General features: G+C 47.4%; 1 protein-coding gene across 4 annotated transcripts in view; it reads right to left on the bottom strand.

The window, feature by feature from the left end:
• Positions 1–22,445, bottom strand: part of pla2g7 (phospholipase A2, group VII (platelet-activating factor acetylhydrolase, plasma)) — a 176,773-nt gene that overhangs the window by 100,326 nt on the left and 54,002 nt on the right. For 3 of the 4 annotated variants that reach the window (XM_072498844.1, XM_072498846.1, XM_072498847.1), the window contains exon 5: positions 7,230–7,298. The exons of the other annotated variant lie outside the window; for it this stretch is intronic. In XM_072498844.1, coding sequence (XP_072354945.1) covers positions 7,230–7,298 — 69 coding nt within the window. The remainder of the gene's footprint in view (positions 1–7,229; positions 7,299–22,445) is intronic. 4 annotated transcript variants of the gene reach the window in all.

Here is a 22,445-nt window from a genome sequence, read left to right as displayed (position 1 = left end):
ACCTCAGTGCCGTGAGGCAGCAGTGCTAACCACTGCACCATTGTGCTGCCCGAAAAAACAACTCTGATTGGGGCAACGAGCCTTTGACTCTTGGGGGACCATGCTTGGACTGTGGGTAATCTTTTTTTTTTTTTTAACCGGATGTGGATGCCGCTGGCTAGGCCAGCATTTATTACCCATCCCTAGTTGCCCTTCAGAAGGTGGTGGTGAGCTGCCTTCTTGAACTGCTGCAGTCCCCGAGGTGTAGGTACACTCGCTGTGCTGTCAGGAAGGGAATTCCAGAATTTTGACTCAGTGACAGTGAAGGAGCAGTGATATATTTCCAAGTCATGATGGTGAGTGGCTTGGAGGGGAACCTCCAGGTGGTGGCGTTGCCAGGTATCTGCTGCTCTTTCCTTTCTAGATGGTAGCGGTCATGGGTTTGCAATGAGAGTCTTGGGGAGTTCCTGCAGTGCATTTTGTAGATGGTACACATAGCTGCCACAGTTCAGTGGTCGAGTGGGTGAATGTTTGTGGAAGGGGTGCAATCAAGCGGGCTGTTTTGTCCTGGATGGTGTCGAGCTTCGACTGTTGTTGGAGCTTCACTCATCCAGGCAAGTGGAGAGTATTCCATTACATTCCTGACTTGTGCCTTGTAGATGATGAGAGGCTTGGGGAGGGGTGTCAGGAAGTGAGTTACTCGACGCAGGATTTCTAGTCTTTGACTTGCTGTCACAGCCACAGTATTTATATGGCTAGTGCAGTTCAGTTTCTGTCAATGGATGTGGACAGTGGGAGATTCAGCGATAATAATGCCATTGAATGCCAAGGGGCGATGGTTAGATCCTCTCTTGTTGGAGATGGTCACTGCCTCGCAGTTGTTTGGCGTGAATGTTCTTTGCCACTCGTCAGCCCAAGCTTGGATATTGTCCACGTTTGCTGAAATTGGACATGAAGTGCTGCAGTATCGGAGGAGTTGCCAATGGTGCATAAAATCGTGTGCAGTCATCTGCGAACATCCCTACTACTGATCTTATGATGGAAGGAAGGACATTTGTGGATCAGCTGAAGATGTTTGGGCCTAGAATATCGACCCGAGAAACTCCTGCATTGATGTCCTGGAGCAGAGTCCAACCACCACAAGCATCTTCCTTTGTGCCTTTTGACTTGGGGGCAACCAGGTTCTGACTGGGGATTACCAGCCTTTGATTGGAGAGTGACCAGGCTGGTCTTGAAAGACCAGCGTAACACTGGAGCCAGTCCTGCATAACACTGAAAGGAGACTGGGGCCTGGTTGAAGGGTAAGACTCCAGAGTACCAGGGCCCTATTCAGAGCGAACAGGGTCTGGCGGGAGGGGGTGTTAGTTTTGACACCTCCATGCAACCTTTCAATCCGAGGAATGTACCAGACACACCTTCCTGTTTACCCCTAGGTTTGCCTTTGGAGCTCCAGCAACTAAGGTCTGACCACATCCAGAGATTTGTCATCTGATGGGACTCATCAGATTCCTGGCCTCCAGCAATCCTCCAAGTGCCGGCACCCTGGGATGTTCCTGCCTCCACCTGCTGTCGATCTGAAAGTGTGATGTGCTCACCAGATTGTGGCCCCAAGGTTACTCTAGAACTAGGTCCCACCAAGGTGCGTGTCTTGGCACTGGTGGAGTGTGGGTGAGCGCTGTGACAGTTCTTCAATATTAGGGTCTGTGAATCCCTCTCTCTGTGCTGATGTTGGGGCTGGAGTCAAGGACATGGCTGGCGAACTTCCTAGGCTGCTTCCCAAGCCAAATGGCCTAATTCTGCTCCTCTTTCTTGTGGTCTTTAGAAACAGGAGGCAGATTCACAGCATTGTTGTCTGATAGATGCTGCAGTGCTAAATCCTCATCACTGCCGATCTCATCATCTGCACAGCTTTGGTTGGCATCCTCCCCGGACAGCTGAATGGCTCTGTCCTCGATGTCGGCGAGAACCTAGAGTTCTGGATCCCTCCATCAATCTGGGATCTCTCCCACTTGTTGAGAGCCAGCTGGTCCTACACGAGAACAGATTGGGAGAGTTGTAAGCAGGATGCGTGTCAGGGCAGATGATAAGGATGCCTGATACGTGTGGATGGTGATTGGGACCAGCAAGGTGATGAGGACACGGCCCACAGGGGAGATGGAAGATGTGTGGTAGAGCAAGTGGTGATGTCTCTGGAGTTGTCAGTGAGTGAGATCCCCGTGGATGTGTGAATGGTGTGAGCTGGATGGTTTTCTTCCTGAGCGGGAGTAGAACGGGCCTCTGCAACATCCAGTATTCTCTCCAGGGAGGCATCCAAAAGTCTGGTCAGATTTCTTGGCAGCCAGTACTTCCTGGCGACCTGCAAAGTGTGGCTGCTGAGCGCTGGGGTGGACATTAAATGTGCCGCCCCAATGATTGCAGCGCTGAGATGATGGTGGGGCAGGCGAATCAGAGGCCACTTTGCTAGCGATACGGTGTGGAACCCATTGCTGCAGGTTTTCAGCACCAAGGTGTGAAAATTGCCATTTGCCATTGACGGGCTCAATGCCGCTTTTCCCGCCCGCCAACAGCCTTTGCCAAATTCCAGGAAAATCTCTCACCTAATCTATAAATACTGGAAATGAAGATTACAGGCTCTGTTATTATTTGGGACTTTTGTGGTTCTGTTCCATAATTGACAATTTATTTTAAACAAAAAATGCAAACTACAAACAAGTGTCTGTGTTGAAAATGATTCCATTTCAGTGAAGCTTTACTGACAACTTCTTTGTTTGGTGAGGAAGAGACAGAGCCAGTGTAATTTAGTCATGAGTACTTCAGGTACAAATGTTGCAGTACATTTGAACACAAATACCCTTCCAGCATGAGGTAGTTACTCCAAATCCTGGAGGATTATGCTTTGTTGGCAAGTTACTGATGTTGGAAGCTCCTGATTATCTTTTCTAGAAGAATCTCTGACATGCCACACAAACTGTGGAGCCGGGTGATAGCATTTCAGTGGCTGCAGAAACTAAATGAATGAAAATCAGCCTGGCCTAATTGATTGGTCAACAACTGTCAGATGTCTACATGATAAGTAATGAGTTATCCCAATATCTAAAGGATTAAAAAGGATTACTGCCTGGAGGAGGAAAATCTAGTTATTGTTGTGCACTTTCAGAAGTGGAAGATGACACTGACAATAGAAATGCAGAATCTGCCTCCGACCAAAACAGCTTCAATGTATTCATTAAAACAGGCATTTTGAAAGTGGGGGTCACGACCTGTGGGTGTGTTGCAGGTGGGTGTCGGTGCCATCCATCGCAGCTTTCCCTATCGTGGGAATTCACACGCAACGGCCGCAGCAGCCGGCTTATAAAAATGCTGGTTGCGAGTGGCTTTAAAAATGACAGCCGCGACCAGCTAAGAAAATGCAGGCGCACTGCGCATGCGTGCCCGCTTATCAGTGCGCAGAGCCCAGAGAGAAACAGCGCCTCCCAGTGCACATGCGCAGAGCCCAGAGAGAAACAGCGCCTCCTCCTGACGTCAGCACGCTGACCCAGGAGAAGACTTTTAAAAAAAATTCAGTGGAATCTTCCTGCCTGAAGCAAGGCAGAGAGCAGGTCACCCACCCCGAACGTAGTGCGCTTTGGGCGAGTGTGCGAATCCTCTATTTTGTCAGCAGCAAACAAGTAAAGGAGGACCAAGCAGGCTCGCCTCTTGCATTAAAGGTAAGAGAAAATGGTGGGCCGCGAAGATCGGCCGGAGTTGGCTGGCTGGTAAGAATGTGTCCCCGGAAAAAATGTTTGAAAAATACTGCATTAAAATATCACTGGTAAGTAATTTGTCCCCAGTGGGATTGAGGAGACGTTTGACTATTTGTGAAGATTGAATAAATGAGGAAGAATAGTTAATCGTGGGTTTCTGAATGCAGCTGTCTCCTTTGATGAATATTTATAACTTAGGACTCCAGATTTATTCCCTCATGCTGCAAACACAAACCCATATCTCCACATACACACACAACATCCCTTCACCTAGGAACATAGTAACAGCAGGCGGCCATTTAGCCCGTCAAGCTTGCTCCACCCTTTAATAAGATCATGGCTGATCAGACACTTCAATGCCTTTCACACCCACCATCCCCATACTCCTTTATGCTATTGTTAATCACAAATCTATCAATCTCTGCTTTAAACATACACAATAACTGAGCTTCCACAGCCCTCTGGGGTGGAGAATTCCAAAGATTCACAACCCTCAGTGTAAAGAAATGTCTCCTAATCTCGATCCTAGGTGACATCCCCCTTATTTTGAAATTGCTCCCCCAGGTTCTAGACACGTCATACCTGCATCTACCTTCTCTATTCCTTTAAGTATTTTGTAGGTTTCAACGAGATCATCTTTCGTTCTTTGAAACTCTAGAGAATACAGGCCCAGTTTGTTAATCTCTTCTTAAGATTGTCCCACCATCCCCGAAACAAGTCTGGTGCACCTTCAGTGAACCCTCTCTATAGCAATAATACCCTTTTTGAGGCAAGGGGCCCAAAACTTCACATTGTACTCCAGATGCGGTCTAACCAAGCTTCTATACAATTGAAGCAAGATCTCACTCCTGTACTCAAATCCTGTGGTGATAAAGGCTAACATTCCATTAGCCTTCCTAATAGCTTGCTGCACCTGCATGCTAGCCTTCAGTTACTTATGGACAAGGATAACCAGGTCCATTTGTACATCTACACGTTCTAATTTCTTACCATTACTCTGCAAATCTGTTCCTTCTACCAAAATGGTTAACATCACATCGTTCCACATTACATTCAATCTGCCATGTTCTGACCCATTCACCAAGTGTGTCCAAATCCTCCTATAGCCACTTTACATCTTCCTCACAATACACATTTCTGCCTCGCTTTGTACCATCCGCGAACTTGGAAATATTACATTTGATCTCCACATCCAAATCATTGATATATATTGTGAACAGCTGGGGCCCAAGTACTTATGGTACCCCTCTAGCCACAGCCTGCCAATGAGAGAATGACTAGTGCATTCCTACTCTCTGTTTTCTGCCTGTTAGCCAAGTCTCAATCCATGACAGCATGTTGTCTCTGATCCCATGTGTTCTGACTTTGCTCATCAGCCTCCTGCGAGGGACTTTAGCAAAGGCCTTTTGAAAATCCAAACAGATCAACTCTCATATCAATTTTTCAAAAAACTCCAACAAGTTCGTCAGACATGATTTCCATTCGTAAATTCAAGCTGACTATGCCCAATCAGACCATGACTGTCCAAGTGTCTGTTTACCACATCCTATATAATAAATTCACCTCCCATATGCAGAACAATGTTATTTCATAATATTGTCAGATATTTGCTGAAAAATACTCTTTCACAGCTTTCTCTGTGAAACTACTTCAGCCTCAAATCTGGGTTTCCATCCTACGACAGCGCGGAGACTGCTCTGGTCAAAATAATAAGTGACATCCTGGGTGATTTTGGCTAACTTTTATCAACATCCTTGCTCACTGCATGTATACTCTCAATCCATCCTCCTCCTAACAGTCCCAACTCCATGGTACGTTTCCTACTTCCACTCATAACTGCATTACAGACATTACATCTTCTTACATGGCAACGCCTCTTGTGCCTGCGTGATCACAGGGCTCTATCCTTTGCTATTAGCTCAAACCAGGCAATAAACTCTGGCGCGATGGCATTTTCCCTAGCTAAATCTCAGAAAAACTGATATCATTCTCTTTGGTCCCCATCAGCACCAATGTAACTCAGGTTTTGACCTTCAAATTCCCTGGTTTTCGTCACAGACCAAATTGTACTCAATGATCTCCTTGTTGGCTGAGACCAACTTCCGGTAACCCAGCATCTCAAGTTTAAAATGATCATGTGCGCATGTAAATCCTGTCATGGTCTCGCCCCTCCCTATTGTTTTAACCTCCTCCAGCCTCAGCCAAGCACCACAAGTTCTCCATTCTTCTGACATTCTTCCTAATATCTCAACTTTATGTCTGATCGCACCTCTGGCAGAGGCTATTTAAATGCAAACTATTGCATTTAAATGGTTCCTGTACTTGTCCCAGGTGAATTGATTTAAATATGTTCCTCATTACATGACTTCACCACACTTTAATCTGTGAACATCCAAGCATAGGACTCCTATGTTGCTTCAACAGAGGCTTATTATTCAATCTTTGCCTCACATGCTTGCATAAGAAAATATGATCTTTTGGATTTTGATGGGCAAAAGGAGACAATAAGGGCTGAATCCATGAGGCAAGTGTCGTCATTGCACTGCATATGGGTCACGTGCAGCAGGGATTTTTCTTCCAAGTCCAACAAGCCTCCATCCTCACCAATACCCCAACTCTTGGGATCGTAACATTTCCTGGCATCCCATCAGACAGATCGCCAATGTCTCAACTCACCATTGGGCATGAAACCTGCTGAAGGAAAACATAAAGACTTCCCACAGTTAATTTCTGCAGGACATCTGGAAAATCAATACTGCAGGATTTCCTCTCCCCAATTCAGAATACGTATCAAGGTTGAGTAGTTAGGCTCAGTTGTCTTACTTCGGAGTCATAGAATTCTGGCAAAATCAGAGAAAAGTTTATTTAAGTTGGCAACATGGCCTTTAGCACTGAAAAGATGCAAAGGCTAGGAGTAGAGTCTGGCTGTGAATTAGCTAACATACCCCTATAGAAGTGGGCAAGATGATTCAGAAGGTGGAAAGGTGGGATTAAAATGCAAGTGAAGGGCAGAGGCACAATTTGCTCTACAGTAGGAAGTTGATGACTGGTGAGGTGAGAGAGATGGTAGAAATGGAAGAGAGAGCAGCTGAGTGCAGCTCCAACAACATTCAAAAGCTCGTGCAATCACGGACACAGAAGCCCGTTAGATCAGCACTCCATCCACCACCTAAATCATTGACTCCCTCACTGATGCACAATGGGAGCACTGTGTACCATCAGACAACTTCTTCCAAACTCAGCACCTACTTTGTTTTATATATTATGTGGTGTTCCAGCTACAAAATCTGGCAAACTCCTAGTATATGCCACCAAGCAATTTGGACCATTAATCGCTGCTGGGGTTGGAATTTATTCATGTCAAGTTACCTAGTTAATTGAATAAAATTTCTCTGGCTGAACATTCTATGCTTTATTGTTTTTCTTAAGTTCACAATTAAAGATGTATAATTCAGATGTAATTTGCTCAAAGGATTTTGTTGATGGGAGTTCAATTTTCTTTCTCACCTGTGTTCCACAGCAGCGACGACAAATCCCTGTGATGCCAATTCAATGCATATCGCTGAATACAGAGTCCTATAAAGAAAAGTGCAGCTTATTTTCTGAGATGAAGCAAGAAGAATTTAACATCTTAGTAAGTGGCTTACCTGTTCTCCTGAGAGTTTCCACCCAATAACTTGTGTAAGCACTGGGTCCAGTGCAGAGACGTCTGACCAACTTGGAGGCAGTGGGACTTTAACATCAATAGCATTGGGATGTCTGTTTTTTGGCACAAAGATGATGCATCCAAAAATGTATATAGCACCTCGTCATGCCTCAAAAAGTACCAAGATACTTTATATTTAATGATTACTTTGAAGTGGTGACATTCAACATCATAAATCCATCCACCCCGTGGTTATGAAATCAAGATACAATTCTTGGTCTCCTTCCGCATTCCTCCCAATTTATTTTTGAAAAATCCAGAATTTCCCCACAATTGGATTACATAAACTTCCCTCTACCGGAATGTGCATGCACAGATATTGGATGAGGACAGGATAAGATAACTACCAGCTAAACGTATTCTCTCATATACTGCCCACCAATCCATAATGGCCCACCATCCTCAAGATGAAATAGTGCGATCAGATATTAGCCTCCAATGCGGAATACAAGACAAACGTTTGCCTACACACAGTTCTTAGTTAGTTATGTAAATATGGAGAGGCACATCAGTAGAAAGGGTGGTCTGCAGGTGCACACCTTTTATTAGCCAGTTATATAGCGACAAAGTCTAGTAGCAGATCTCAAATTTAGAATTTTAGTTCAGAATACAAGTGGCAAGGGAATTTGAAAAAGATTGCCAAAAGGCAGGGACAGGAGGAAATAATGAAGAGTTTTGCACAATAGCCTGTACTCTAGCTGGCAAATCTTCCTTCCATCTTCTTGCAGAATTCTTTATTTTGACCTTGAATCTACACCACCATATACACCAGAAAAATCCCAAATTTAATTGCTAAACTCTGTACAGCATCTGTACTCACCTAGGGCAGCAATTGACCACAGTGCACTAGGCAAAGGTAACAGAGAAACATTGAAAAGAGTAGGTCTTTTGGTTGATCCGCTTATCTCAATGCCAAACTCCCGTGAACTCCCCATACCCTTGACACATCAAGAGTCGAGAAATCTATCAATTTCCTTCTTAAATAGTGATTTGACCTCCACAGGCATCTGTGGTAGGGAATTCCACAGGTTCACCACCCTCCGAGTGAAGTAGTTTCTTCTCATCTTAGTCCTAGATGGTTTACCCCATATCCTGAGACTGTGATCCAATGTTCCTGGTTCAACTGGTCCATGGGTGAACCAATTGAACCAGTGGACCATGGACGGTCCATGGGTGGTCCATGACCAGTTGAACCAGGAACATTCCTCGTCACAATGGACGTCTCGGCACTCTACACCAGCATCCCCCATGACGACAGCATTGTTGCAACAGCCTCAGTACTCAACACCGACAACTGCCCATCTCCAGATGCAATTCTGCAACTCATCCGCTTCATTCTGGATCACAACGTCTTCACCTTAGACAACAAGTTCTTCATCCAGACGCACAGAACAGCCAAGGGGACCACATTCGCACCCCAAAACGCTAACATCTTCATGCACAAGTTTGAACAAGACCTGCTCACCGCACAGGACCTTCAACCGACATTATACATCAGATACATCAAGGACATTTTTTTCCTTTGGACCCACGGCGAAGAATCACTGAAATGACTACACGATGACATCAATAAGTTCCATCCAACCATCAGACTCACCATGGACTACTCTCCAAAATCAGTTGCCTTCTTGGACACACTCGTCTCCATCAAGGACGGTCACCTCAGCACTTTGCTTTACCGCAAGCCCATGGATAACCTCACGATGCTCCACTTCTCTAGCTTCCACCCTAAACACATTAAAGAAGCCATCCCCTACGGACAAGCTCTCTGTATACACAGGATCTGCTCAGACGAGGAGGAGCGTAACAGACATCTACAGACGTTGAAAGATGCCCTCGTACGAACGGGATATGGCACTCGACTCATCGATCGACAGTTCCAACGCGCCACAGCAAGAAAACGCACCGACCTCCTCAGAAGATAAACACGGGACACAACCGACAGAATACCCTTCGTCGTCCAGTACTTTCCCGGAGCGGAGAAACTACGACATCTTCTTCACAGCCTTCAACACGTCATTGATGATGATGAACATCTTGCCAAGGTCATCCCCACACCCCCACTACTTGCCTTCAAACAACCGCGCAACCTCAAACAAACCATTGTTTGCAGCAAACTACCCAGCCTTCAGAACAGTGACCACGACACCACACAACCCTGCCATGGCAATCTCTGCAAGACGTGCCAGATCATCGACATGGACACCACCATTACACGCGAGCACACCACCCACCAGGTACGCGGTACATACTCGTGCGACTCGGCCAACGTTGTCTACCTCATACGCTGCAGGAAAGGATGTCCAGAAGCGTGGTACATTGGCGAGACCATGCAGACGCTGCGTCAACGAATGAACGGACATCACGTGACAATCACCAGGCAGGAATGTTCCCTTCCAGTCGGGGAACACTTCAGCAGTCAAGGGCATTCAGCCTCTGATCTCCGGGTAAGCGTTCTCCAAGGCGGCCTTCAAGACGTGCGACAACGCAGAATCGCCGAGCAGAAACTTACAGCCAAGTTCTGCACACGAGTGCGGCCTCAACCGGGATCTGGGATTCATGTTGCATTACATTCATCCCCACCATCTGGCCTGCGAAATCCTACCAACTGTCCTGGCTTGACACAATTCACACCTCTTTAACCTGGGGTTACCCCATCTCTGGATATGTAACGATTTAGTCTCCTGCTAATGCTCGCATTCCAAGCATTGTCTGGCATCTTTGAATTTGTCTATGTATATGTTTCTGGAACATACCTCTTCATTCACCTGAGGAAGGAGCAGCGCTCCGAAAGCTAGTGATTTGAAACAAACCTGTTGGACTTTAACCTGGTGTTGTAAGACTTCTTACTATCTTCAAAAGAAAGGAATGATGAAACACAAAGTACATTCTTAAGAAAGTAGATAAAAAAGAAATTAATGGTTTTACTTTTTAACATCTAGACTGAGTGACTCTCGCATCCCAAGAACAAATATAGAGCCGGGTTCATCAGAGAAAATGAACAATGAGAAAGGCTATTTATCCGATAAAAGCTCACCACTCTCTCATAGTACAGCTCACTCATTATTCTGCTGATTTGAATGCTCTTTAATGAAAAGCTTTTCTAGATTGTTTAAAGTTTATTTTTGTAAATGTAAAAGCATTTTTTTGTTCTACTAGCCTAGCAAACTTTAAAATAATACTCAGTACATGATGTGCTTCAATCAGAGCACCCCTTTACAAACTTATGGAGTGGAATTTTACAGTCCCACATATCTCAATCTATTTCCTCGTTTACTTACTTCTCCATGGTGTCCTGACACTAAAGAGGTGATTTAAAAAAAAAACTTGCTGGAGCAGGTTGGTTTGGTCACTGTTGGGAGGGTAAAGGCACAGAAACTCAGTTGGGGCACTTGATAGTTACAAGGTAGCAAGGAAGGATCTAAAGAGAGAGCTAAGACGAGCAAGGGGGGGGACATGAGAAGTATTTGGCAGGTAGGATCATGGAAAACCCAAAAGCTTTCTATAGGTATGTCAGGAATAAAAGAATGACTAGGGTAAGAGTAGGGCCAGTCAAGGACAGGGATGGGAAGATGTGTGTGGAGTCTGAAGAGATAGGCGAGATACTAAATGAATATTTCTCGTCAGTATTCACTCAGGAAAAAGATAATGTTGTGGAGGAGAATGCTAAGACCCAGGCTATTAGAATAGATGGCATTGAGGTACGTAGGGAAGAGGTGTTGGCAATTCTGGACAGGCTGAAAATAGATAGGTCCCCGGGGCCTGATGGGATTTATCCTAGGATTCTCTGGGAAGTCAGGGAAGAGATTGCTGGGCCTTTGGCTTTGATTTTTATGTCATCATTGGCTACAGGAATAGTGCCAGAGGACTGGAGGATAGCAAATGTGGTCCCTTTGTTCAAGAAGGGGAGTAGAGACAACCCCGGCAACTATAGACCGGTGAGCCTCACGTCTGTTGTGGGTAAAGTCTTGGAGGGGATTATAAGAGACAAGATTTATAATCATCTAGATAGGAATAATATGATTAGGGATAGTCAGCATGGCTTTGTGAAGGGTAGGTCATGCCTCACAAACCTTATCGAGTTCTTTGAGAAGGTGACTGAACAGGTAGATGAGGGTAGAGCAGTTGATGTGGTGCATATGGATTTCAGTAAAGCGTTTGATAAGGTTCCCCACGGTAGGCTATTGCAGAAAATACGGAGGCTGGGGATTGAGGGTGATTTAGAGATGTGGATCAGAAATTGGCTAGCTGAAAGAAGACAGAGGGTGGTGGTTGATGGGAACTGTTCAGAATGGAGTTCAGTTACAAGTGGCATACCACAAGGATCTGTTCTGGGGCCGTTGCGGTTTGTCATTTTTATCAATGACCTAGAGGAGGGCGCAGAAGGGTGGGTGAGTAAATTTGCAGACGACACTAAAGTCGGTGGTGTTGTCGACAGTGCGGAAGGATGTAGCAGGTTACAGAGGGACATAGATAAGCTGCAGAGCTGGGCTGAGAGGTGGCAAATGGAGTTTAATGTAGAGAAGTGTGAGGTGATTCACTTTGGAAGGAAAAACAGGAATGCGGAATATTTGGCTAATGGAAGTGTGGATGAGCAGAGGGATCTAGGTGTCCATGTACATAGATCCCTGAAAGTTGCCACCCATGTTGATAGGGTTGTGAAGAAGGCCTACGGAGTGTTGGCCTTTATTGGTAGAGGGATTAAGTTCTGGAGTCATGGAGGTCATGTTGCAGCTGTACAAAACTCTGGTACGGCCGCATTTGGAGTATTGCGTACAGTTCTGGTCACCGCATTATAGGAAGGACGTGGAAGCTTTGGAGCGGGTGCAGAGGAGATTTACCAGGATGTTGCCTGGTATGGAGGGAAAATCTTATGAGGAAAGGCTGATGGACTTGAGGTTGTTTTCGTTAGAGAGAAGAAGGTTAAGAGGAGACTTAATAGAGGCATACAGAATGATCAGGGGGTTAGATAGGGTGGACAGAGAGCCTTCTCCCATGAATGGAAATGGCTAGCACGAGGGGACATAGCCTTAAACTGAGGGGTAATAGATATAGGACAGAGGTCAGAGGTAGGTTCTTTACGCAAAGAGTGGTGAGGCCGTGGAATGCCCTACCTGCAACAGTAGTGAACGCGCCAACATTGAGGGCATTTAAAAGTTTATTGCATAAGCATATGGATGAAATTGGCATAGTGTAGGTTAGATGGCTTTTGTTTTTTGACTTCCCATGTCGGTGCAACATTGTGGGCCGAAGGGCCTGTACTGCACTGTATCGTTCTATGTTCTAATTCCCAGGAGACATAGATTGAAGGTGACTGGCAGAAGGATTACAGAGGATATGAGGAAAACCATTTTCCCCCAGAGGGTGATGGACACCTGGAATTCACTGCCTAAGTTGATAGTTGAGGCTGAAACGCTCAACTCATTTAAAAGATACCTGAATCTGCATCTGAAGTGCTGTAACTTGCAATGTTATGGACTAGGTACTGGGATTAAAATGAGAGAGTAGTTTCTGTTTTTTCTGGCACAGACTTGATGGGCTGAATGGCCTCTTTCTGCACTGCAATTTTTCTATAGTTCTATGGTTCAAAGTGGAGGTTTATAAGCAGAACCAAGCCCTCAATCCACACAACCTTATTAAACTAATAGTACTAAACTACTTCCAAGTATACATTTTGTTACTTAAGCGATATCAATATTAGCCGATTCAAATCTTTGCCCACTAGTAATCCTTTGTAACCGCTCCAGTAACCAATTAATCTTTCTTTACAGAATTTCCATATGAGATATAGGCTATTTGGCCCTTTAAACCACATTCTGCTAACTTCCCGGAAGTCCTCCTCATATGCTGCTTCTCTCTGTCCTCTTTGTCACTGACCAGGTCAGTATATTTTGCCCATCCTTAATTGTCCTCGAGAACGTGACGGTGAACCACATTCTTGAACACATCTAAGTGGCTTGTTAGGCCATTTTAGAAGTCAGTTAAGAGTTACAGAATTGGTATGGTATAGAATGAGGCCATTTGCCTGTCAACCAAATAGTTGTTTGATCTGGAATCAAATGTGGGCCAGGTAAGGTAAGTAAGCAAATTTCCTCCCCCAAGGGACATTAATGAACCAGATGGGTTTGAATGACAAATCAAGTAGTTTCTTGATTACCATTACAGATACGAGCTTAAATTTGAATTTAATTTGAACACTACCATGGTGAAATTTGAACTCATGTTTTAAGAGCATTAGTCCGCTGTAATAGCAAATGCTCTCTGCTGTGGTTGTTTTCAATTGTAGAGTTCTCATTTTATTATTTGTTCATGGGATGTGGGCACCACTGATTCGGCAGCATTTATTGCCCATCCTGAATTACCCTCACCAGTTATGGTGAGCCACGTTCTCAAACCGCTGAAGCACATGAAGCGCAGGTACACCCACAGTGCAGTTAGGGAGAAGAGTTCCAGGATTTTGACCCAGTGACAATGAAGGAACAATGGTACATTTCCACATCAGAATGGCCTTGAGAAGACTCTGCAGATGGTGTTCTCATGCATTTACTGCACTTGTCCTTCTGGGTGGTAGAGGTCATAGGTTTGGAAGGTGCCATTGAAGCATCCTTGGTGAGTTGCTGTAGCATATCTTGTAGATGGTACAGTTGCTATGGGCTGCTTTGCGCTGAATGGTGTTGTTGGAACTGCACTCAATGCAGGCAATTGGCAAGAGTGTTCCATTAGTCTCCTGACTTGTACTTTGTAGAGATGGTCAACAGGCTTTGGGGAGTCAGGAGATGAGGTAATCACCACAGAACTCCCAGCTTTTGTGGCCCACTGTTTATATGGCTAGTTCAGTTTCTTTCTGGTCAATGGTAACCCCCGGGTGGGTGATTCAGCAATGGTAATGCCATTGAATGTCAAGGGGAGATGGTTAGATTCTCTCTTCTTGGAGATGGCATTGCCTGACACTTGCAATGGTATGAAATGTTACTTGACACTTATCGACCCAAGCCTAAATATTGTCCAGCCCTTGATGTATATGGACATGGACTGCTTCGGTATCTGAGAAGTTGCAAATAGTGCTGAACATTGTACAATCATCAGCGAATATCCTCACTTCTGACCTTATTATGGAGGGAAGGTCATTGATGAAGTAGCTGAAGATGATTGGGCCAAGGACACTCCCCTGAGGAACACCTGTAGTGATGCCTCAGAACTGAGATAATTGACCTTTACAGACACAACCATCTTCCTTTTTGCTGGGTACAACCCTAAGATTGGAGAATTATCCCCCTGATTCCCATTGACTCCAGTTTTGCTAGGGCTTCTTGATGCCGTACTCCGTCAAATGCTGCCTTGATGTCAAGGGCAGTCACTCTCACCTCACCTCTGGAATTCTGCTTTTTTTTCCATGTTTGGACCAAGGCTGTAACAAAATCAGGAGCTGGGTGACCCTGGTGGAACCGAAACTGAGCATTAGTGGGAAGGTATGAGTAAGTGCTGCTTCTTAGCACTGTTGGTACCATAACTTTGCTGATGATGAAGAGTAGACTGATGGGGCAGTAATATACCGGGTTTCATTTTCCCTGCTTTTTGTGGGTGGGACATGCCTTGGTATTTTTCCACCAGGTAGATGGCAGTGTTGTAGCTGTACTGAAAAAGCTTGGCTAGGGGCCCGGCCAGTTCTGGGGCACAAGTCTACAGCCAGCACGTTCTCTGCAATGAACAAAATCCATTAGCGAAAGGAAAAGACTGCGTTCAACCCGCTGGTCAATTCAAACTTTAAGTAATAATTCACAGGGAATATGCAGATTGTCCAGATGGGTGGCATCTGATTCGCCAGCCACTTTGTGACCTCAGCACTTCCCCACTCCAGGCAACTCTGCCCCTGCACTCTCTATCCAGTTTGGAGTTGGTTGCAGCAATGGTCAATGCAAACACTCTGCAGAAGATTTCAGTCACCCAGTGCAGGAAGAGGATGATTGATCTCCCTTCTGCCAGGGTCACTCAAACATCTCATCACTCTCAACTCACAGGTTACAAGCTGATCATAAGGATCTCACATGCTGCCAGCTCAAGATACATTCACACAACTCTTGTCCTCATCACCTCTGGAGCTTATGTTCTTATTCTGTCCAGAGCTCCACACGCCAGGCATCTTTATCACCTGCATCTTCATGCAGCTGGCTCACTATAAAGGAGGTCCCATACTGGGGGTAGAGTATCCAAGATTAAGGTCCTCATGGACTTCAAGAACTGAGCCCGAGCTGGCTAAAGAGAAGGTAGACTCTATCTGTGTTGATGGTGAGGTTGGTCAAGTGAGAAGCCTGCGCTAGAACTTCCATCAGACAACCATTCTTTCACAAGCACTTGTGGGAAGTTGCAAAGGGCATCCATGTGCCTGGCCCTCAACTCCAGCCTCAATAATACCTTGGATGAGGATCTGGGAGGCAGTACCTTTGATGACCCATCACAGCGCACACCCACACCCTCTACCAATGGTACCTCGATCTAGTGTAGCCTTTGGGGGGTCACAATCTGGTGAGCACAGTACACTATCCGCTCAACAGCAGGCAGAGGGGGGGACATCCGAGGTCACTAGCACTCGAAGACGGCTGAACGTCATGATTCTAATGAGTCCAAGTCAGATGCTTTTTAAAAATGATACGAGCCCATACTCTCTGCGCTTCCCTCAGCCAAACAGGTGTCCAATGTTCCCAATGTCAATCTGCTAAGCTCAACAAAACGTGAGAGCACTTTGCCACCTCAAGGTGATGAAACAATGCCAAATTTGTGTGCAGGTGCTGAAAAGTCCAACCTCAAGTGTTTCTCACCAAATAGTATTGCGGGGGGGGTTATGTCACAATGTTAGTAGACAGCGATATCTGTCCCATTGTCTTGACACTCCAGGTGATCTCTGGAAGCCAAAACAGCTTTCAGACTTGCTCTGGAATCACATCTCATTACTCCCCTCCATATTGTCAGAAGCAATGAGATGGGTGTAACTATGTGATGAAGCAGAACAGTGATCCTCATTAGCAATGACACATGCCTCTGAGGACTTTATGTTGTCTGATCATCTTGGACATCACAAGGGCCAGAGTTGGCCATGAGAACACACTAGTTATGTGTAAGAGGAAGCAGCTCAATATCAGGTAGCCAAGTGTCATGCTCAGATGTCCTGCCTCCATTGTAATGTTAGGAACCTTCACTTAACTGCCAGTTTCAGGGAGTGTTCCACAGCTGACTCCCACACATCTGATATGGTCAATCAGATTGCACAGTACCGGGTCTTCTCGACAGTGGACCTGAAATCTGCCTACCACCAGCTCCCCATTCGCAAGGCGGACCGCCCATACGCTGCGTTTGAAGTGGATGGCCGCCTTTAGCATTTCCTTAGGGTTCCCTTCGGCGTCACTAATGGGGTCTCGGTCTTCCAATGGGAGATGGACCGAATGGTTGACCGGTACGGACTATGGGCCACTTTCCCGTACCTGGATAACGTCACCATCTGCGGCCACGACCAGCAGGACCACGACGCTAACCTTTCCAAATTTCTCCACACCGCCAAACTCCTCAACCTAACCTACAACAAGGAGAAGTGGGTGTTCAGCAAGAACCGATTAGCTATGTGGTTCAGAACGGAGTTCTAGGGCCCGACCCCGATCACATGGCCCCCTCATGGATCTCCCCCCTTCCCCACTGCCCCAAGGCCCTCAAACGATGCCTGGGGTTCTCATCGTACTACGGCCAGTGGGTCCCTAACTATGCGGACAAGGCCCGCCCACTCATCCACTCCACTGGTTTCCCACTGATGGCCGAGGCTCACCAGGCGTTCAACCGTATCAAGGCCGACATCGGCAAGGCCGCGATACACGCGGTTGACGAGACGCTCCCCTTCCAAGTCGAGATCGATGCATCAGACGTCGATCTGGCCGCCACCCTCAACCAGGCAGGCAGGCCCGTGGCATTCTTTTCCCACACCCTCCATGCCTCCGAAATACGGCACTCCTCCGTCGAAAAGGAGGCCCAAGCTATCGTTGAAGCTGTGCGGCACTGGAGGCATTACCTGGCCGGCAGGAGATTCACTCTCCTCAAAGACCAACGGTCGGTTGCCTTCATGTTTAACACACAGCAGGTTAAGATCAAAAATGATAATATCTTGCGGTGGAGGATCGAGCTCTCCACCTTTAATTACGAGATTTTGTATCACCCCGGTAGCTCAACGAGCCCCCCAATGCCCTGTCCCGAGGTACATGTGCCAGCGCACAAGTGGACCGACTCTAGACCCTGCATGGCGATCTCGGTCACCCAGGGGTCACCCGCTTTTATCACTTCATTAAGGCCCGCGATCTGCCCTACTCCATCGAGGAAGTCAGGGCCGTCACCAGAGACTGCCAGGTCTGCACGGAGTGTAAACCGCACTTCTACCGGCCAGACCGTGCGCGCCTGGTGAAGGCCTCCCGCCCCTTTGAATGCCTCAGCGTGGACTTCAAAGAGCCCCTCTCCTCCACCGACCGCAACATGTATTTTCTCAATGTGGTCGACGAATATTCCAGATTCCCCTTCGCCGTCCCATGCCACCATCATCGCTCTGTTTGGTTTCCCCGCCTACGTCCACAGTGTTGCTAACTTTGCCTTAGTTTAATTGCTCTGTTTTATCACCTTTGCTCGAGTCGCCAGGTATCTTTATGATACGGCCACGTGGTTCAAGTCCGAGTAATAATCAATAATCCAATACACCGATTAGTAAGATTTAAATCAAAGCACATTTATTATACACAGTAATCACTACTCATGTACAAATTCTACGTCTAAGCTACTTCTGCAACTAACAGGCCTATACTTAACTTGGAACTGGCCCACCAGGTCAGGGAAGCAAATGGCCTTTCGTTCGGGTTCTGAGCCTGCGGGATTCGAAGTTGGTACAGATTGATAGCTAGGAGCGCCTATCTCATAGCGAGCGTTGAAGTAAGACTTACAGTTTTCGACCAGCTGCTGAAGAGTGAAGAGCTGGAGAAGCGGTGGAGAAGAGCTGGAAGAGAGCGATTTGAACTTGGGCTTAATTCTTATAATCCCCAGGGGCTTCCTGCCTTTCAGGGCGGACCCTGTACCTGGTTCCAAGTGATTGGACTTTGTCCCAAACACTTGGGTTCGATTTTCTCCAATGCTGGAGCGGTTCCCTGATTGATGGGCGGTCTTGAGGTGGTCGTTCACCTCCTTTTGTGTAGGCTTCTGCTGGCGCCCAAGAGTCTGGCTTTGCTTTGTGTGTCTAAATGTTGCTTATTGTTCCCGGGGATTGCTCATTAGTATGCAGATGGCTGGTGTTTGGTTATGCTGATGGTTGCTGGTATCGATCTTGTCCGGCTTTTCCAGAGGTAAATACCCAGCCAACCTGCAGCTGTTCATTTGTGTCTTGTTGGCCGACTTTCCCATCAGCCTTTGCCGTTCACCATTTTAAAAATCGGGAGTTGGCCATTTTAAGTGGTTACAACAGCGACCGGGGATCCTCATTTTTGAGCGATGAGCTGCACAAGTACCTGCTCAACAGGGGCATTGCCTCGAGCAGGACGACCAGCTACAACCCCCAGGGAAACGGGCAGGTGGAGCGGGAGAATGGAACGGTCTGGAGGGCTGTCCAGCTGGCCCTACAGTCCAGAAATCTCCCGGCCTCCCGCTGGCAGGAGGTCCTCCCCAATGCACTTCAGTCCCTTCGGTCGCTCCGGTGCACGGCGACTAACTAAATCCCCCATGAACGTCTCTTTGCCTTCCCCAGGAAGTCCACCTCCGGAGTTTCGCTCCCAACGTGGCTGGCAGCTCCAGGATCCGTTCTCCTCCGCAAGCACGTGCGGCTCCACAAGGCGGACCCATTGGTTGAGATGGTACAGCTACTCCACGCAAACCCACAGTATGCCTACGTAGTGTACCCCGACGGCCACCAAGACACAGTCTCCTTCAGGGACCTACCACCAGCTGGGTCCCCACATACCACCCCCCCCCCCAAACCCCGCCCCCTCTGCCAGGGCGCCACCCTCCCTTCTCTCAGCGCACCCCACCACAGCCCCCGGCTCCAGGACAATTCGTCCTCCCCTTGGTCCCACCCAGGGAAGAAGAGGATGTCGACATGCTCCCGGAGTCACCGACAACCGAGCCAATGCCTGAGCACTGCGGCACTCTCAATGACTGATCAAGGCGCCCGACCATCTAAATTTGTAACCTTCTTTGAAATTTTGGTGACAACTGCACGTAAATAGTTTTCCATCACCCCCGCTGGACTTTTTAAACAGGGGGTGAATGTGGTAGTCACCACTGTTGTATTATATTGTATATACTGCACTGCATGAGGGTATTACGGTAAGGCCCCCTGTACTACAGGTACGGGGGTAGATCCCCGTCTGCTGGCTCCACCCAATAGGCAGAGTATAAATATATGTGCTCTCCGAACGGCAGCCATTTCAGCAGCAGCTGTAGGAGGCCACACATCTCCGTGTAATAAAGCCTCGATTACTCTCCACTCTCATCTCGTTGTAATTGATAGTGCATCAAGAGTCACCAGCTGAACATTGTTTAAATCCTGTTGTGAAACACATCATTCTAATTGCAAGCCGATGTCAGCTCGTAATCCAGCATCGAGGGAGGATTCCAGCCAGCAGGCATCATAATTAGATGCTGATTTATGCTAATTACGACTACAACTTTTGGTGGTGGGAAACGTGGGCCACCGTTGATGGCTGGAGCGCACAATCGTTTCTTCATTTTATGTTGTTGTAAAACCAGCTTTCGCACACTTAGCTTTCAAGTCTGCCACGCCACCCAGCCCAAACAGGAGCAGAAAATTTCGGCCTTCAGTACTATTGCCTGAATGTTGTCTGGGGACATAGCTTTTGCAGTATCCAGTGGAGTGCATCAAATTGCTGAAGACTCCTGTGATGCCTGGGGACTTCAGGAGGAGGCCAAGAAAGATCATCCACCCAGCACATCTGGTTGAAGATGCTTGAGAAATTATTTTCTTAGTATTGCTAGTATTCAGGTAGAATATTACGTGGCTGGATTCACCGATTCTGAGGCTATGTCCTCCGGCCGGCGTGGGAACAGGCCAGAAAAAAAATGGTGTAAAATGGCCACCGGTACTCCATTTGGCTGGGGGCTTGCATGCCTGCAGCGTAGAGCACCCGGCTCCAGCTGCCGAAACCGGAGATTTGCAGCGCAGGTGCACAGCGGTGGCCTGCAGTGGCCGTGCCCGTGCTAAATGGCGGAGGCCACTCGCGCACCCATCCCGTGAAATAGTGCCCCCCCCCCTTTGGCCAGGTTGCGTGCCACGAAACCCCCCCCAGTGCCCCCAGCCTCTGATAAAGTCCTCCTCTGCCCATGGCAGTGCAGCCGCCATGCCGGGTTCCCGACGGATGAGACCCCACGCAACCGACGCAGTCGGGAACTTGGCCGGTCGGGGACGAAGCATTCGGGGTTCGGGCCTCAGGCAATATCCTGAGGCCATTGACACACTGCTTTGGAGGGGGCGGAGCATCGCAAAAGGGGCCCCCGATTGGGTCGGGAACTTTGATTCTCCGGCCGATCGCCAAACATGACATTCGGCATCGGTGACCGGAAAACCCAGCCCAAAATTTTTTTTAAGCCTTTTCCATTCTTATTCTTCCTAAATGCAGGGATGGATTCTGTGATCCTGAGGCTAAGTATTGACTCCATCTGTCGGATACACCATCGCGTTTCTAGATGGCGTCAACACGGCCTCAGGATCAGCAATTCTGACCCCTACAAGGGGCCAGCACGGCACTGGAGTGGACCACGCCATTCTAGCTGCTGATCCTGGTGTGAACTGAGCGGCACATGGGTTTGCGCATGCGCAGTGGTACCGGCACCAACACGCGCATGCGCAGTGGCTCTCATCAACGCGCTGGCCCCGATGCAACATAGTGTAGGGCAACAGGAACCGGCGCGGAAGAAAGGAGGCCACCAGCCAGAGAGGCCGGCCCGCCGATCGGTGGGCACTGATCGCAGGCCAGGCCACATCAGAGTCCGCCCTGGTGTTGGATCCCCCCCCCCCCCCCCCGACCCTTCCACGCGGAGTTTCCGCCGGCTGAGAGCAGTTGTGAACGGCGCCGGCGGGACTCTGTATTTTTACGACGGCTGCTCGGCCCAACCGGGGTGGAGATTTGCCGGGGGACCCAATAGAGCGGCCCCCGACCGGCACCACGCCAGCGGCACCGATTCTCCGCTCTGTGGCGTGGCGTGATTCACGCCGGTCGTGGGGATTCTCCGGCCCGGCCCCGGGCTGAGAGAATCCCGCCCGCATTTCCTGTAGTATCTTATTTTGTCCTTTCCCTATTAATTCCTGCAAAGTTCTGCTTATTCATAGTGACAGCCTGACCTCCTCCCTTTTTGATTAATGACTGCACTTTTTTTTCTTAAATTTGAAAAACTTGCTAGTAAATTAATAGTAACTTGTTAATACTTGTAAAAATAAGTAATTTTGAGTTGCTCTGATCAGTCAATTTTAAACTCTCCGTTGTAGCACGGACAAACAATGCACTCATTTGCTTGATCATTGTTTTCAGTGTAAAGTTCATTTTACAATATGGCCATTCCCTCACTGTACTATAACACAGACAGCTTTACCACAGCTCCAACCTCCAAGGGGTGGGGGGGGGGGGGGGGGGGGAGGTACTGGCTGTTTCTGCAGATAGAACAAACTGCTGGAGATAGTAATGGGTGTTCCTGCAGATATAACTTCTATTTCCAGCAGTTTGTTCGATCTGCAGGAACACCCATTACTATTTCCAGCAGTTTGTTCTATTTGCTGGACGGCATAATTTGACTAAACTGCCATCCATCCACATCAGCCAATTGCTGTGGTGATAAATTGTGAACAGGCCTGTTGACATGAAACATTCCTTTCCTGCTTGGATATGGGAATAATTACCACATGCCTAGGCAGTGAAGCAATAATTACAATGAAATCCCAAGGGTGGGATGTTAAAATGAACAAAACAGTTATTTGCAGCCAGACTTGCATTACA

This window comes from Scyliorhinus torazame, chromosome 4 (genome assembly GCF_047496885.1).
Source record: "Scyliorhinus torazame isolate Kashiwa2021f chromosome 4, sScyTor2.1, whole genome shotgun sequence".
Lineage (NCBI taxonomy): Eukaryota > Metazoa > Chordata > Chondrichthyes > Carcharhiniformes > Scyliorhinidae > Scyliorhinus > Scyliorhinus torazame.
The sequence above is the reverse complement of the archived record's forward strand: the minus strand, read 5'-3'. Positions and strand labels throughout refer to the sequence as shown.